General features: G+C 42.5%; 6 protein-coding genes across 6 annotated transcripts; 2 read left to right on the top strand and 4 right to left on the bottom strand.

Moving 5' to 3' along the window:
* Positions 1-4430: 4430 nt before the first annotated feature.
* O0I10_002846 (uncharacterized protein) lies at positions 4431-4811 on the bottom strand (the record flags this gene model as incomplete). The annotated part of the gene is made up of 2 exons (XM_058482924.1): positions 4431-4576; positions 4646-4811. The coding sequence occupies 2 exons, from the start codon at positions 4809-4811 to the stop codon at positions 4431-4433; spliced, it is 312 nt and encodes a 103-aa protein (XP_058346491.1).
* A 102-nt stretch (positions 4812-4913) lies between these two features.
* Positions 4914-7162, bottom strand: O0I10_002847 (uncharacterized protein; the record flags this gene model as incomplete). Its single annotated transcript, XM_058482925.1, has 11 exons — positions 4914-5000; positions 5067-5219; positions 5290-5517; positions 5577-5645; positions 5714-5844; positions 5894-6092; positions 6148-6235; positions 6293-6347; positions 6455-6593; positions 6691-6957; positions 7031-7162. 11 exons carry the CDS (start codon positions 7160-7162, stop codon positions 4914-4916), a joined length of 1548 nt encoding a protein of 515 aa, XP_058346492.1.
* Positions 7163-9386: 2224 nt separating this feature from the next.
* Positions 9387-10684, bottom strand: O0I10_002848 (uncharacterized protein; the record flags this gene model as incomplete). The annotated part of the gene is made up of 5 exons (XM_058482926.1): positions 9387-9612; positions 9670-9838; positions 9924-10113; positions 10179-10551; positions 10626-10684. 5 exons carry the CDS (start codon positions 10682-10684, stop codon positions 9387-9389), a joined length of 1017 nt encoding a protein of 338 aa, XP_058346493.1.
* Positions 10685-11014: 330 nt separating this feature from the next.
* On the top strand, positions 11015-12149 carry O0I10_002849 (uncharacterized protein; the record flags this gene model as incomplete). Its single annotated transcript, XM_058482927.1, has 4 exons — positions 11015-11095; positions 11169-11813; positions 11900-12005; positions 12070-12149. The coding sequence occupies 4 exons, from the start codon at positions 11015-11017 to the stop codon at positions 12147-12149; spliced, it is 912 nt and encodes a 303-aa protein (XP_058346494.1).
* A 474-nt stretch (positions 12150-12623) lies between these two features.
* O0I10_002850 (uncharacterized protein) lies at positions 12624-12959 on the top strand (the record flags this gene model as incomplete). Its single annotated transcript, XM_058482928.1, has 1 exon — positions 12624-12959. The coding sequence occupies one exon, from the start codon at positions 12624-12626 to the stop codon at positions 12957-12959; it is 336 nt and encodes a 111-aa protein (XP_058346495.1).
* A 119-nt stretch (positions 12960-13078) lies between these two features.
* On the bottom strand, positions 13079-14736 carry O0I10_002851 (isocitrate dehydrogenase, NAD-dependent; the record flags this gene model as incomplete). Its single annotated transcript, XM_058482929.1, has 9 exons — positions 13079-13150; positions 13214-13369; positions 13437-13511; positions 13580-13662; positions 13721-13818; positions 13872-14005; positions 14075-14491; positions 14551-14625; positions 14716-14736. 9 exons carry the CDS (start codon positions 14734-14736, stop codon positions 13079-13081), a joined length of 1131 nt encoding a protein of 376 aa, XP_058346496.1.
* Positions 14737-14966: the final 230 nt, after the last annotated feature.

Genomic DNA, 14966 nt, shown 5'->3' on the forward strand with positions numbered 1-14966 from the left:
TGTGTGCGCTGAATGAAGAAGAATAGCGCTGCTTGCAGGAGAAAAGGTGTTACATTTGATCCCCCCCTCCCTCCCCTACACATCATTGCAGCTTACTTTACATTGATCCTTCTCGCTTCAATAATAAAGTAGCAGCCCAGGTTGCTTGCTTCGCTCGTATACCTTTGATTTCTCGTTGGATTAATGATCTTACACTAAGCTTACACCTTCACAAATCACATTACAATCATCTCGTAGTAATCTTTACAAGAACCTCCCTATCAACAATAAGAGATTACCTCTGTAACAACCTGCCCTGAGACAATGCTCAGTATACCACATCCAATGTCCATTCTATAAATTGCAAACTAGTAATCTCTTCCCCGTATCATCAACTGTTGCCCAATCCACTGCATGTAAACGATCCTCCTGCTTCAGCCCAACATTTCCATCCTTCAGCTTTTTTGATCCTAGGAGGGTTTGGCTGAGCTATGCTGTAATGACAAGTATACAAGATCGTAAACAAATACCCGACTCGGATCGTACATAGGCTTGTTTCCTACATTTGCACACTTTCACTTAAAGTGTTATCATAATGAACCATGAAGTCTTTATTGAAACAAAGTTGATTAGCGTTTACGAGATCATTTGCCGACCAAGTATTGTATCGAAATCGGCTATCCCAATATTATTCATGTAATCTATGAGTTCATACATTGCAAGCTAACAGCCACTTCTTCTTATTTGAATCCTTTGCCCATTCCACTGCATGGGGACGATACTCCTACTCCAGCCCAACATTTGCATCATTTAACTTCCTTGATCCGAGTTGATTTGGTTGAGTTACGGTTAAACACGATTACATCAGTTGAGCAACATAGAGCATGCTCGATCTACCGCAACTGATGTTTCTTTGTTTGATCGTAGCTCGGCCAAATCAACTCCGATCAAGCTACTTGAATCATGGAAATGAATCTCTGCAGCAGGAGCATCATTCCCATCATGTGGATTTCGCAACAATGCTGATCGGAAAAAAGTGGCTGTCAGCTGCCAATGTATGTACTGCAAATGAGGTATGCGTATCTGTCATCCATTGTCCCTGAAGTCCGGACTTTTTAGCTCGGTTTCACAAAGAGGTCCTTCTGCATCTTTGGCTCTCCAAGGTCTAGCTACTTGGCAATGAACAAAGACCACTTCTCATATAGCATCACGATTACAAACACAAAGGTGCCTGTATCTCCAAACTTTACAATGAAACGTGGGGTTTTTATTAGAGCAATGTGCTCGGCTTGGCCAACAGCACCTTGTGTGAAAGTTTCACGTTCAATGTCGCAACTAGCCCAAAAAATATCTTTTGGGTCGTCGTCGTCGAAGAGATCGACCTCCAGATCCAGTTTGGCTGGTGGCGACATTGCGAAATCTGGGATCGGCAAGCTTGATCGTGAAACTGGCACCCAAGGTGTAGTTGGCCAAGCCGAGCACATTACTCTAATAAGAACCCCACGTTTCATTGTAAAGTTTGGAGATACATACACCTTTATGTTTGTAAGCGTGATGCTATATGAAAAGTGGTCTTTGTTCATTGCCAAGTAGCTAGACCTTGGAGAGCCAAAGATGCAGAAGGACCTCTTTGGGTAACTCAGCTAAAAAGTCAGGACTTCAGGGACAATGCATGACAGGTACGCAACCCTCACTTTTATGTCATACATTGGCAGCTAACGGCCACTTTTATCCAACCATCATTGTTACGAGATCCACTGCATGGGAACGATGCCCCTGATCCAGACATTCATTTCCATGATTAAAGTAGCTTGATCCGAGCTGATTTGGTTGAGTTACGCTCACTCAAGATTACATCGGTTGAGCTACATCAAGCGTGCTTTATGTCCAGAGTGATGTAATCTCTCTTTGACCGTAGCTTAGTCAAATCAGCTCGGATCAACCTACTTTAATCATATAAATGAATGTCTGGAGCAGGGGCATCGTTCCCATGCAGTGGATCTCGCAACAATGATGACTTGATAAAAGTGGCCGTTAGCTAGCAATACATGCCTGTTCCTAGATTATCCATAAAGTAATTATACATTGACCCTTTCATTCATGCAAACGTAGCTGTGTTACACAACACGACCCTCTGCATCTTTTGCTCTGCCAGGGTCCACCTACTTGACAATGAACAAAGACCACTCTTCATATAGCATCACGCTTACAAACATAAAGGTGCCTGTATCTCCAAACTTTACAATGAAACGTGGGGTTTTGAATAGAGCAATGGGCTCGGCTTGGCCAACAGCACCTTGTGTGAAAGTTTCACGTTCAATGTCGCAACTAGCCCAAAAAATATTTTTTGGGTCGTCGTCGAAAGAGGTTGAGCCCCGGATCCAGTTTGGCTGGTAGCGACATTGCGAAATCTGGGATTGCCCACGATGAACTTCATACTTTGACACAAGATTCCTTTGACCCCGACGAGCACGTTGATCTATTAAAGAGCCAACGTTTGATTGTAAAGTTTGGAGATACAGGCACCTTTATGTTTGTAAGCGTGATGCTATATGAGAAGTGGTCTTTGTTTAATGTAAAGTACTATGACTATAATAGAGCAAAAGATGCAGAGGGCGTGTTTGCGTAACTTGAGTCATTCAGCACAGGCGATGCATGATTCTTGTACACTATTTAGGAATAGTTCAAAATGCCAGCTAATAACCTTAGTCCTCCTATTCACCTTTGTTACTCGATCCAATGCATACGAACGATTGTCCTGCTCCAGCCCAGCATGCCCATCATTCAACTTTCTTGATCCGATGAGATTTGACTGAAAAATGCTCAAACACAGAAACATCATCCAATATCAGAAGAATCAAATTGGTAAGTTATTTGTAAACTGCCACTCGATAGCCCATTCCTCCCATTCTCCTTTGTTGCCCAATCCAATGCGTACGAACGATTGTCCTGCTCCAGCCTAGCATGCCCATCATTAAACTTTCTTGATCCGAGATGATTTGACTGAAAAACGCTCAAACACAGAAGTATCATCCAACATCACAAAAATCATTTTGCAAAGTTATTTGTAAACTGCCAGCTAGCAGACCATTCCTCCCAGTCACCTTTGTTGCCCAACCCAATGGATGTGAACCATTCCCCTGCTCCAGCCCATCATCTCCATCCTTCAAATTTCTTGATCCAAGTGGATTTGAAGGAACAACGCTCAAACAAAGAAGTGTCATTCAAGCATCAGAAGAATCCGTTTAATTTCCGGTTCTTCCACTCCTATCTTCTTGCCTCTTCCTCCCATCCTCAACTGTTGGTGCATTCAAGTGCTACCACCATCTGCAAACGATTGTCCTGCTTCAACCTACCATGTCAATACTACGATTATCTTGATCCGATTGTCTTTGACTGATTGGCAAACCGATGGCGTGTGCACCCCACTACAACACCCGCGCTTGTTGACACTTGGTCTTCTCTTGTACAATCCTCGACCACGATCCAATGAAATAGCAACTGCTATTAGCAACGTCTTTACTCCATTGTCTCAAGTTACTTGCAGCAACCTGCCTTACAGCCTTTTTTACATGAACAGCAGATAGCCGTTGTATGGAAGCAGCTTTATTTACGTGTAGCGACTTGCTTACAATACAAACGAGTTTCTATGGATATGGATATGGATCTAAATATTGCTTTGGTACATGTGATGGAAGTATCCGGGTATATACAACGCGTGAGAGAGACTTGTTTTTACGTATCCATTGACAACTTGAGCAGCATGTTTGGTACCACCATCCTGAACGATTAGCGCACACCATTGTTATTCTATGGCAGCTACGATCATCATCATTTACGAGATCTGTCAATCATGTACAACTTCCATCATCCAACTCCATGTTTTGATACGCCATGCATATAACTTGCCACCATCCACCTTTGCAAACGCACGCCCCGAAGATAGAAGCTTTCAATATCGATGGATCTCCCCCATTAGAGCAATTGGTTGGACTTCTCAATCTATCTTTGTGAATGATGGATCAAATAAAGGTTACTTGGCGAGTACGACAGTCATTGGCCCACCTTCCCGCAGTTTCTATAAATCCATCCTTCTTCCTAAGTTGGACCTAGATGTATGTGAGCAAGATTGTAGAAGAATATCCACTTGTAAAGGCTGTGATAAAGGAGATGAAGAGAGGAAGATAAAGAATTTGATGGATTCATTGTGTCTTGAACAAAGGCGGTACTCGATAGTATAACTCAACTGTGATTAGATCTTGTCAATAACGCTGTAACACACGCTTCTCAATATTGCAGGATCTGCTTTACAAATGCATCACAACGACTACGCTATATACGTTGCATGTACTTGAATGATTTCATGTTTATTATGAAATAAAGAAATGTATCATATGTAGTAAAATGGAAAGGCGAGGATGAAGATGAAGATGATGATGATGGAAACGAGGTTACTGTTGTTCTTGCTGCTGCTTCTTGAGTCGTTCAAGGCGTGCTCGGTTACGCTTCAACAGGATGCGATTGACATTTTCCTTTTCGATATCGGCCATCTCATGCCAGTTGTTGATACGACTTAGCGAGCCATCCTCATTGACCACTATACATTATGCATACAATAGACATTTTTAGAGCAAGCGAAATAAACGGAACCCGATCGTGATCTTACCCACTGGTCCTAATTCCTTCAACTTGTACGTGTCATTGACGTCCACTTTTACTGTTTCTTCTGCAGTGGCTGGAAGTGCAAGCAAAGGTTTCTGATTGTTGTTGTTGGTCGACATTGTACGCAATCGCGAGGTGAAGGTTCTGGAAATAGGACGAAGAAACATCATGCCCCGCCGCACTGTCCCATCCAAATGTATTTATACAATGACCACAAGGTTTCACAAAAGACACTCGAACATGATGTATTGATTGAATGCATCAAAGAATAGTTACGTGGATGGTTTATTGCTTTCAGATTCCTCATCAACTTGTATGCTTTCCAATATAGGTAGCACGCTTTCCCATATGGATACTCCCTATCATACCTCTTTAGTATCTCTACCTTTAAACGCTATTGTTGTCTCTCTCTCTCTGACACAAACCTTCTCATAAAACGTGACATGTGAATCGGCATATGCCTTGAGACCTTCTTTCAATTCATCGGTTTTGGCTCGTTGGAAAACTTCATATTCCTTGAGGACTTGATTGGAGAATGCATTCGAGACATCGTTGCTGTGAGATACCTCCGTTTCCAGCTAAACAAAGCGAGTTAACAAATGCAATTATCCTTTCTCCCACTCTCTCTCACACACACATCCATCTTACCTCTTTGACTTTACGATCCAGCCGTGCCAACTTTTCTCGTCGTGATACTTGCATATTAACCCCTCTAACTTCATTGAGCTTGTCTGTAACGATTTCAGAAATATTCAGACCACCATTCATATGTCGTCCAGGATGTAATGTCCTTTCACGTTCTTGAATTGTTCGATGGAGAAATGCTGAAAGCTCTTCAAAATCAACTTGCTTTTGATCCCTCGCCCGTAAAACCGCCTATCCTTGCATGATAAATATCCTAGTTTTGTACTTGGCCTATCTTCTTCATCCCTTACCTTTGCAGAATTACAATACGCTAAAAGCTCATGGATATCATTGAGAAAGAGGAGATCTTCTTTGTGACTCTACAATGATATACCAATAAATCGTCATCGTCCCCAAAGATAAAAAGATGCCATCATCATCCCCTTACCATCTCAGACATTGCCTTTACATAGCTCAAAACAGCTTCCGAGAACCCGTGGAGTTGTTGTGATATGCCTGTTTCTAGACCAGCCAATCCTTGTATACTCATGCCGAAGCTGTGATAATCTTGCTGAAGATCTAATACCACGATGAATATTGTATATAGTCATGTTGTAGAAGCACCTACCAATTTGCCTTTTGCTGATTCGAGAATATAGTCTTTCCACCGTATTGAGATTATCCTCCAACTTGTCAATTGTATCCTTCATCTCAACAAAGCGTTCATCGGGCTTTTTGATCTTGGTGAATGCGTTGAGTAACGTGTCACTCAATGACTCGAATACAGAAGTGGTAGGTGGTACGTGTTGCATGTGCTTGTCATTTCTCTAAGGGATACAATGATAAGCATGATGCAGTCGTCCCGTCATGTTGACAACTTACAAAGTCACCTGATTCGAGGAATACACGGCAGCATTGTGATTGTTGAAGCTCTGGGTGCCTTGCTATCCGATCCAAAAACCATTGCAATCTAACATCCATATTAGCCCTATCTTCAATCTCCTTAACAACACACAGTCCAACTTACCCAACTCTACGCCGTTCAACAAAATCAGATCCAAATCGGTCGCCTTTGATATATTCTAAAGATAGAAAATACGTATCCTGTATCAATACCGGACCTTGCCTTCTTCCTCTCCTTCACACACATACACTCTCTCTCTCTTTTGCCTTGCTATCATGGCCTTACCTAGTCGATGTTTCTCTGGTAGCGGCGGCACAATACATGCAGGAAATTCCAAAGTGAGAGCATTATGCAGCCATACGAAATCCTGAAATCTCCGCCGCACTGGTCGAGGATGAGATGAAGCAAACGTTTCCACGGCCGTCTAGTGGACCATATCCATCATAATTAGTTGCGATGAATCTCAAACATGAACAAAATAGTGCGTGTGTGTATGAATGCAAAAAGGATGGAAAAAGTACCATTGTCGTAACAAGATAACTGATGTAAGCACCTTGTGGCCCTTCTGAATGCTTTTGTGGATCCGTCACTTGGATAGTCATCTTTTTTGCATGATAAGGAGGATTTTCGTCGACATTGTTTTGAGGTGGAGTTGGAATACTGTAGGATCGTGGGGAGTTTGTGTCATCATGAAGGGATTCAGCCGATCCGTTGGTTGGCATGACAGGTGTCGTGGTGGATGGTGGTGGAGGTGGTGAGTAATAGTGATTGGCGCTTAGAGGCGAACTCTTTTATACAAAGCAAGGTAGATTACGAGCATAAGTAATAAAGTCTTTGTTTGGTATTGTACAAGCTACCTACCTCTTGAGTGAAGGTCTTGGCGTCGTAAGAGTTGCTCAGTGCTGTAAGTGGGTCCTGAGCTTCAGCGAGAGGTGTATAGACGTCCGTTGTCGCATGCACATTCCATTCAACGTTCTCATAGTCGTCATTCATTGCGGAGGTATAAACTGAAAGGGAAACAGAAAAAGAAAGACAAAGGAAAAAGGAAAAAGAGGAGAAGGAGGAGGAGTAATGCTTGATTACTGTTGTGTGTGCTGTACATAGGCAGTCAGTCACGAGAACATACCCAACACCATATTACTACAACAATGATCCCTTTCTTTGTTGGTATCCTCTTCCCATCATTATCCAAGCCCATTACCACTTTATCATGACTCTATTGCATGCTCTTTGACATACTTTCGCAGGGCGATTCGCTTATTCCTCCTCAATGCCTCTTGGTTCAGCGTGAGACATATGTGCATGATTGTTTCATTTCAGGAGTATGTGTCACCCAGACGCACATTGATTGCACACGATGCTTGTACCAATATTTCTTATCGAGTCATGTTTTGGCCCCGTAAAACTTGAATCAACATTGGTGCATGGATGTAATATGATTTCCGCTAAACTTGTGGACACCTCGTTAGATTACGTATAGGATCTTGATACATCACGTGCCATTGTTATGCTTGCCATGACATTGGACAAGCTTTTTCATCACTTGTATAGACAAGAATCTTTAATAAAGCCGAGTGGGATACATCGTGTCTTATTCAACTGCCGTATGAGGATGCATGAGGATACATAATAATATGGATGCACCAAGTATCATAAATGTTGGTAGTGGTGTTCAAGTGGGTATAGTTGTGGTTGGTGCTACATCTTGACTTGTCATTTGCACTTGGATGATGATGACTACCAGAAGCTCATTATACTCGTTGTAGCTACTAGCGGTCGAAGCACTCTAATGGCTTATCGATGGCATTGTTTAGCTTATTGGTTATGTCATAATACCGGTTTATGCATGGACAACATCACATCCATCATGCTCATTGATAAATAAACAGGCTGAATCCCTGTAGTGTTGGCGCCCCACTTTCCATACTCTACAGCAATTCACACGCCCTTCCACATCCATAAACAAGGATGTTGTCATTCATCATCTTCTTCCACCCATCTCTTTCGTTTATCATCCTTTGATCGCTTACACCTCAAAAGTTCAAATTTCTATGAGTACCATGGTGGATATGTCTTTTTGCGATCCTATGGATTTAAGCTACAAGATCAAACTGAAGGAATTGGCCAAACCTCCGTCAAAGTAGAAGGTCAATGCGATGTTGTTGTCCTAATTTCATTGTCGTGGTTGTCATTGATAGATTTGACTTTTCAAGTGAGGGTAATACTTATCAGCCATCTTTTAGATTAACGTTCGGTTCACAAACTCATATACATATTACATTTCTTTAGATGTAGCTACCTCCGGAGGTGCATATGCGAGAGCTGGATTAGGCCCTCAAGGTCTACTATAGCATAGTGTTTATGTATCCCGGCAAGGACTTAAAATGACTACGCCGTTATGACAAAGCGAATTGGCAGATCCGAAATCACGTTACAACAACATTTGAGGTTGCTTTTGACCAATGAGGGTGACCTTATACGCACATTACCTAGTAAGATCATCAAATGTATAGAAGGAATTACCCCATACGTATCGGAACACCTTGCAAAGTCATTCACAAAAGCAATGCCAATTTAATTAGGAGAGCTGGTGCTGGAGTTGACCCGGCACAAATAGCAAACTCTCTATTTCCAATGCTCAAGATACCTGTTGTGGATGCCAGGGATGGCCCACATGGAAAAAGGGTGACATGGTAAAAGGTGACAAGGATGATTCCGGAAGAAAAGCAAGCCAGCACTTTTATGCATTCGATCCAACACTGGCGAGAAATTGGCATGGTGGCGAACATCGGTTACGTAAAGAAAAAGTCAAAGGAGGCCAAATCGAAGGACAAGTCAAAACGCCACGATGATGCTGGTGGACCACTCCCACCTTGCTACAACTACCTGATTATCATCATCCAATTTACCATCAGTTGCAAACATTGTATTAGTCCACTGCAAAGATTTTTGTCAACCAGCTTTGAAACATTATGGTCAACCTTTTACTTTAGCATCTTGACAACTTTGTATTAGAGTACAATGAAGTCAACCAATACAAAAGAAAATCGTGAGCATGAGTGGATTATGTTAGCGTAAGCAAGGTGGTTTTCTCCCTTTGTATTCAACACATATATGTACTGTATTTCACTTCACATTGCTCTATGCAGATGTATTGTTTTAGGACTTGAATGTAAACCAAGATGAAAATGTATTTGAATGCTATATACAATGATGACTATGATGATGATTTTAGGGATAGATCTTGAGCACCATCTCCAGAGATTCTCATAAAGCTGACACCTTCCGCATCATCGACGACGGCGATCAAAAACGTCATTGTATTGCCATAGTTGCGAGTATATCGGATGCGTGGATAGCTGGGTCTTGATGGCGATGGCAGCTCGTTCAATTCAGTAAAGATTTGTTGATACTCCATCATTGTAGGTACGGCGTCCCGTGCACTAAGACCACATTGTTAGGCAAGGTAGAAAATATATAGGCAATGAATGTATGCTTACCCAGTGACAACAATACGAAAATCAGGGACACCAGGATCTCGTTTCTTCCAGTTGGGGTTAGGCTTGTATACATCATAATGGAATTGGGGTTGGCGATGATGATGATTCGACTCCAAAGTAAACGGCCTGTACCACGGTGTCGAAGGGATGATCCTTAATACAGATAATGCTATAGCCCATAGTTTCGGTTGCTATGATTAGCTTTCTCTTCTAGAGTAGTTGCCATCCAACACACATCTCCGCACCTCACTTACGACTATGCAAAGAGCCAAGCGGTCTTGTTCCAAATAAACGAATAATAACATGTCGAAAGAATTGAGCCAATCGATGGATAAAGGACCAAAAGATCGAATGGGATGGTCTTGTAGTAGAAGGAGAAGGAAGCATCATGGGTGGTGGTGTTCTTCGTACAATATAACCGAGCCTCCGGAGGTAAGCGTATGTCTAATATTATTACAAGTTAATCACTCGCCAAAACGGATGTTGTTGTGGTTGCCATGGATACGTACCTGATATTTCTCAAAGGAGATCCAACCATCCTCACCACCAAAGACCATTGCATAGTAATCTTGCATATCCAATTCTCGTCCATCTTGTTGATCCGTCACTTGTAAATGTTGTATGCTGACAAGCCATGCAGCTTCCTCCAAGTACAACGACACCTTGCCTCCTGCTGCATGTCCCATCACACGTAAATGGATGCCTCGTGGTTGTATTAACTTGGTTAGACCACTTGATCGTTCATAGATGCCTTTGCTTGTACTCTTGGCACTCGCACGTCGCTCTTCACCAATAAGTGTAAATAGTGCATTGCGTGACGCATCAAGTGCTTCCTTTTGTTCAATGGAATTGTCCGGTGTGTTGTCCTTCTCACGCGCAATGCTGCATTTGTAGAAAGAGACATGAGTTGGAAGGGCGTCCTTTTGAAAGAGAGGATCGATCAAGTAGACACTTGCCGTTTTTTATGTAATAAAGCAGAAAAGTCGCGTTGTTCGTCTTCTTCCGAGTCGCTCATGATATGTATAAAAAAGGCGTGTGTGTGTGCGTGTGAAGAGATAACGCGGAGAACAGAAGGAGAATCTAGATAACCTTATATGTATAGCCATGACCTATTTATTCTGCAGATCACCATGATATTTAGATTGATTCCTAGGAGACGAGGTGGGTGGATCCATATTTGTTTTGGGTTCAGGTACAAGAATGAATTCGTATGAACGCGTCAATAGATAAAAGGGGGGCGCTTTTGGTGGGGCCAAAAAAGATATTTAAAGAATAGGGCGTTTGATAAGAGGATCATCATTGGTGCGCATCACCTTTCTTCCCGCTTTTTCCAAGTTTCACAGCCATGACTCGACAGTGGCTCCCATTTGCAGCATTGCTGTTACTTGCCATCTATGCTCATGCCCAAGACAATCCTGTGGAAGAGGTATGTTCATTGATATACAAGCACGACCATGGTGTATTCTGATCCTTGGGCTAAAACCACCACGCACCCACAGATGGCGGATGTCAGTGCACTTGCCCCATCACCGACCGACGATCGACCGACCTTGTTTGATCAGCCAACAGAAGACGAGCAAGACTACAAACAGCTTGAAGAGTCGTTGCTGATATCCTTGCTTATGATTATCGTATCTGAGATTGGCGACAAGACGTTCCTTATTGCAGCTATTATGGCTATGAAGCATTCTCGATTGGTGGTATTCAGTGCCGCATTTTTATCATTGGTGGTCATGTCTATTCTTTCAGCACTTCTTGGCCATGTGGTGCCTAATTTGATACCCAAGGCATATACGGATGTTCTTGCAGCCCTGCTATTTTTATTCTTTGGACTACGCATGATGTATGAAGCCTATTACATGGATGCCGATGGTGGACAAGAAGAGATGACTGAGGTGGAGGAAGAACTCAAGGAGGCGGAAGATCGGGAACGCGTTCACAAATTGGAAGCTTTAGAGGTCGGAGGAATGGAACCCGAAGAGACTGAACGTCGTATGAGCAAGGCTGAAAAGGCAAAGGAAGGATTGATGAACCTCATGCAACTCATGTTCTCGCCTGTCTTTGTCCAAACCTTTGTATTGACATTTCTTGGTGAATGGGGTGATCGATCTCAAATCTCGACTATTGCTCTTGCAGCTGCCAATGTAAGGAAGAGGATATACGCTCCATGTTTATGAAGGATGAAACACTAACAATCTTCTTTTGGGAACAACAACAACAACAACAACAGAATGTATATTGGGTTACTGCAGGCGTCATTGTTGGTCACAGTATGTGCACGGGATTAGCGGTTATCGGTGGAAGGATGTTGGCAGCCAAAATTTCAGTACGAACAGGTAAGAAGAGGGTTATAGTTAAACCAGAGGCATTTTAAAATCTCATCTTGTATTTAACATTCAGTGACATTTGCTGGTGCGATCCTGTTTCTCGTCTTTGGTGTTTACTACAGCTATCATGCATATCAAGGACAACTGGAGTAATCTCTACCAGCAGCAACAGCATTATCACAAGATGACTCGCATACTATTCGCACACACTTTCTCTCACTCACACACGCACTTACAACACAACACCCATTATAACGCACACACACACACACACGTACACGTACACCCATTGCATCTTAAAAAGACTTGTTTTCTGTTTTCTTTTCTGTTGTACATTTTCAGGTCGCATACATAAACAAACACATTAATGTAAACCTGTAGCTGACAAGGTTAAGGAAAGAGCCAATCAAAAAGGAGTGAGGGAATGCAAGCATGCCAAAGAGCCATTATCCCTTTCTAAACGCATTCCACTTGTTATGTATCGAGCAGAATCCAATGTCATTTCATTATTCTTTCTTTTCCTTTTTACCATCCTTTTCTCTCGCCCTTTCTTTCTTTTTCCTTTTTCATCACCAACATACTCCATCACCCTTCCGTTCCTTAATATCCACGTTTGCTTGGCTGGCCATGCTCCTCTTGTCATCTGGTTTCCGTATGGATAGCGGTGCAAACACCAGACACTACCAGCATCATCATCACCATCACCATCAACAGCACACTGCTGCTACCTGGACCACCTTTTGGGCAGATGTTACAACATGGCTTTCAGGAAAACAAAAGAACAGCAAATGCAAAAAGAGAACGAGTACCATTCTCACGGAGACATGTGGTGGTCAAGAAGGTCTATTGTTGAGCTCCTTGTCAGATTTCCAAAGGACGTATTATTCCTTCCCCGAATTCGATGATTACGATTCAGTAGAAGGGCAAGAGAATTGGGCTTTGGATGTCACACCTGGTGTGTAGATAATGATAATGATAGTGATGATGTTTTTTGGAATGAAAGAAAACTTTGTTGTCAAGGTCTACTACACATACACTACCTATGTATGCACGAGGGGTGGAGAGGGAGGGGGATACAATATTTACAGGTTGGCAATAACGGCAGCAGTGAATTCTTCGGTTGTGCTATTACCACCAAGATCCTTGGTTTTGACCTATGTATGGGTTGCACATGTCAAAACCACCACTATCCTTGTGTGGTATTAAAAATGACTTACCTTGCCGGTTTCAATGGTGCGATGTACGGCATTAGAAATACTATCAGCATACTCGTTCAGGTTCAAATGACGTAGCATCATGACAGCAGAAAGGAGCATGGCCGTTGGGTTGGCAACATTCTTGTTTTGTAACTCCAATCCCACTTGGCGACATCCCTAGTGTATGTAGATCTTGACGTTAGTAATCGTTTTGATCACCAGTTCCACTATCAACGCATCTTACCAATTCGAAAAGTGCATACTCGCGGCCGATGGTGCAGCCGGGAACTAAACCAGGTCCTCCAATCAAACCAGCACCCTTACATACAATAACATCATGTGAGTAAGAAACACATACATACAACATGGCTGTCATCATCCACTCACAATATTGGATACAATGCTTCCATAAAGATTTGGCATAACCATGACATCAAATTGCTGAGGACGTGATACCAACTGCATAGAAGCTGTTGAAAAGGTTAATACTACATGTATCAAGAACGGCGGGACTTTAAAATTACTTACCATTGTCAACAATCATATCATTGCACGTGATACCATGCAACTCGTATTCTTTGGCCACCTCGCGACATGTACGCAAGAAAAGACCATCTGCCAATTTCCTAAAGGATGCTGCCATCAATAAACAAGAGAAGTAACGAGGCTGTGTACATACATGATGTTGGCTTTGTGGATAATGGTCACCTTTTTGCGATTGTTCTTCAAGGCATAGTCAAATGCAAAGCGTGCAATACGCTCAGCACCTGCACGTGTGATGATTTTGAGGGATTCGACAACGCCAGGGACCGACTATGATGTAAATTATGATCCATGAGTGGGGAGGGGTTTCCATAGCAACGTGCTTCTTTTTCATTATACCTGATGTTCAAGGCCCGAGTATTCACCTTCGGTGTTTTCACGGATGATGGCAAAATCCACGTTTTTCATGCGAGTATCGACGCCAGGGATGTTTTTGCACAATGATAATGATGCGTACATGTCGAGATCCTTACGCATGGTGACGCCCATGGATTCTGGTTCGGTGAGTGATGTTTGCGTGTAAAGAGGACCCTTGATGCCAATTTTATTGCGACGCAGCGATGCGAGTGCTTCTTGTAAAAGTTCATCATTATCACCTTCGTCATGGTGCACACCCGACAAGTTGTATTGCTCAAAGTCTACGGGCACATTAAGCGCTTCAAACACCTTTTTCAAGGATTCGCTAATATCGGGACCAATGCCATCACCAGGGATCAATGTCACTGTGTAGCGTCCTGCGTACTTTTTGGGAGAGATCTGTGCATAGAGAATGCATTAATTTCATGTTCACTATTGTTGTTGTCATCGTCTATTACAGTCTTTTGATCAATGTTGGCTGCCACAGGGATAAAGGTGCTGCTTGCTTGCGAGGCAAATGAACGAAAGGCAGACTATGATGATGATGATTGATTATGAATTGATCTATGCATGATGATGATAATAATGATGTCCCATCCTCCCTCCTCAAGGAAATGGCGTACTTGTTTATCGAATGAAGACATGGTATATAAATCAAGTCAAGGAGAAAGAAATGCAATTGAACAAGAAGAATGCCTAATAAAAATTTGGTTTGAGATAGCGGTATCATCCGCTATGCTTCGGGCAAAACATTTTGGCTGGGAGGAAATGGGTAGCACAGCCTTTCACCCCGCTGGATTTCGGGATCAACAATTAATGCATTGGTCCAGCAGCATCAGCGTAGCCACATAGCGTGTACGTTTTTTCGCCATTG

The sequence above is a fragment of the Lichtheimia ornata genome (genome assembly GCF_029851405.1).
Source record: "Lichtheimia ornata isolate CBS 291.66 chromosome Unknown scaffold00008, whole genome shotgun sequence".
Classification (NCBI taxonomy): domain Eukaryota; kingdom Fungi; phylum Mucoromycota; class Mucoromycetes; order Mucorales; family Lichtheimiaceae; genus Lichtheimia; species Lichtheimia ornata.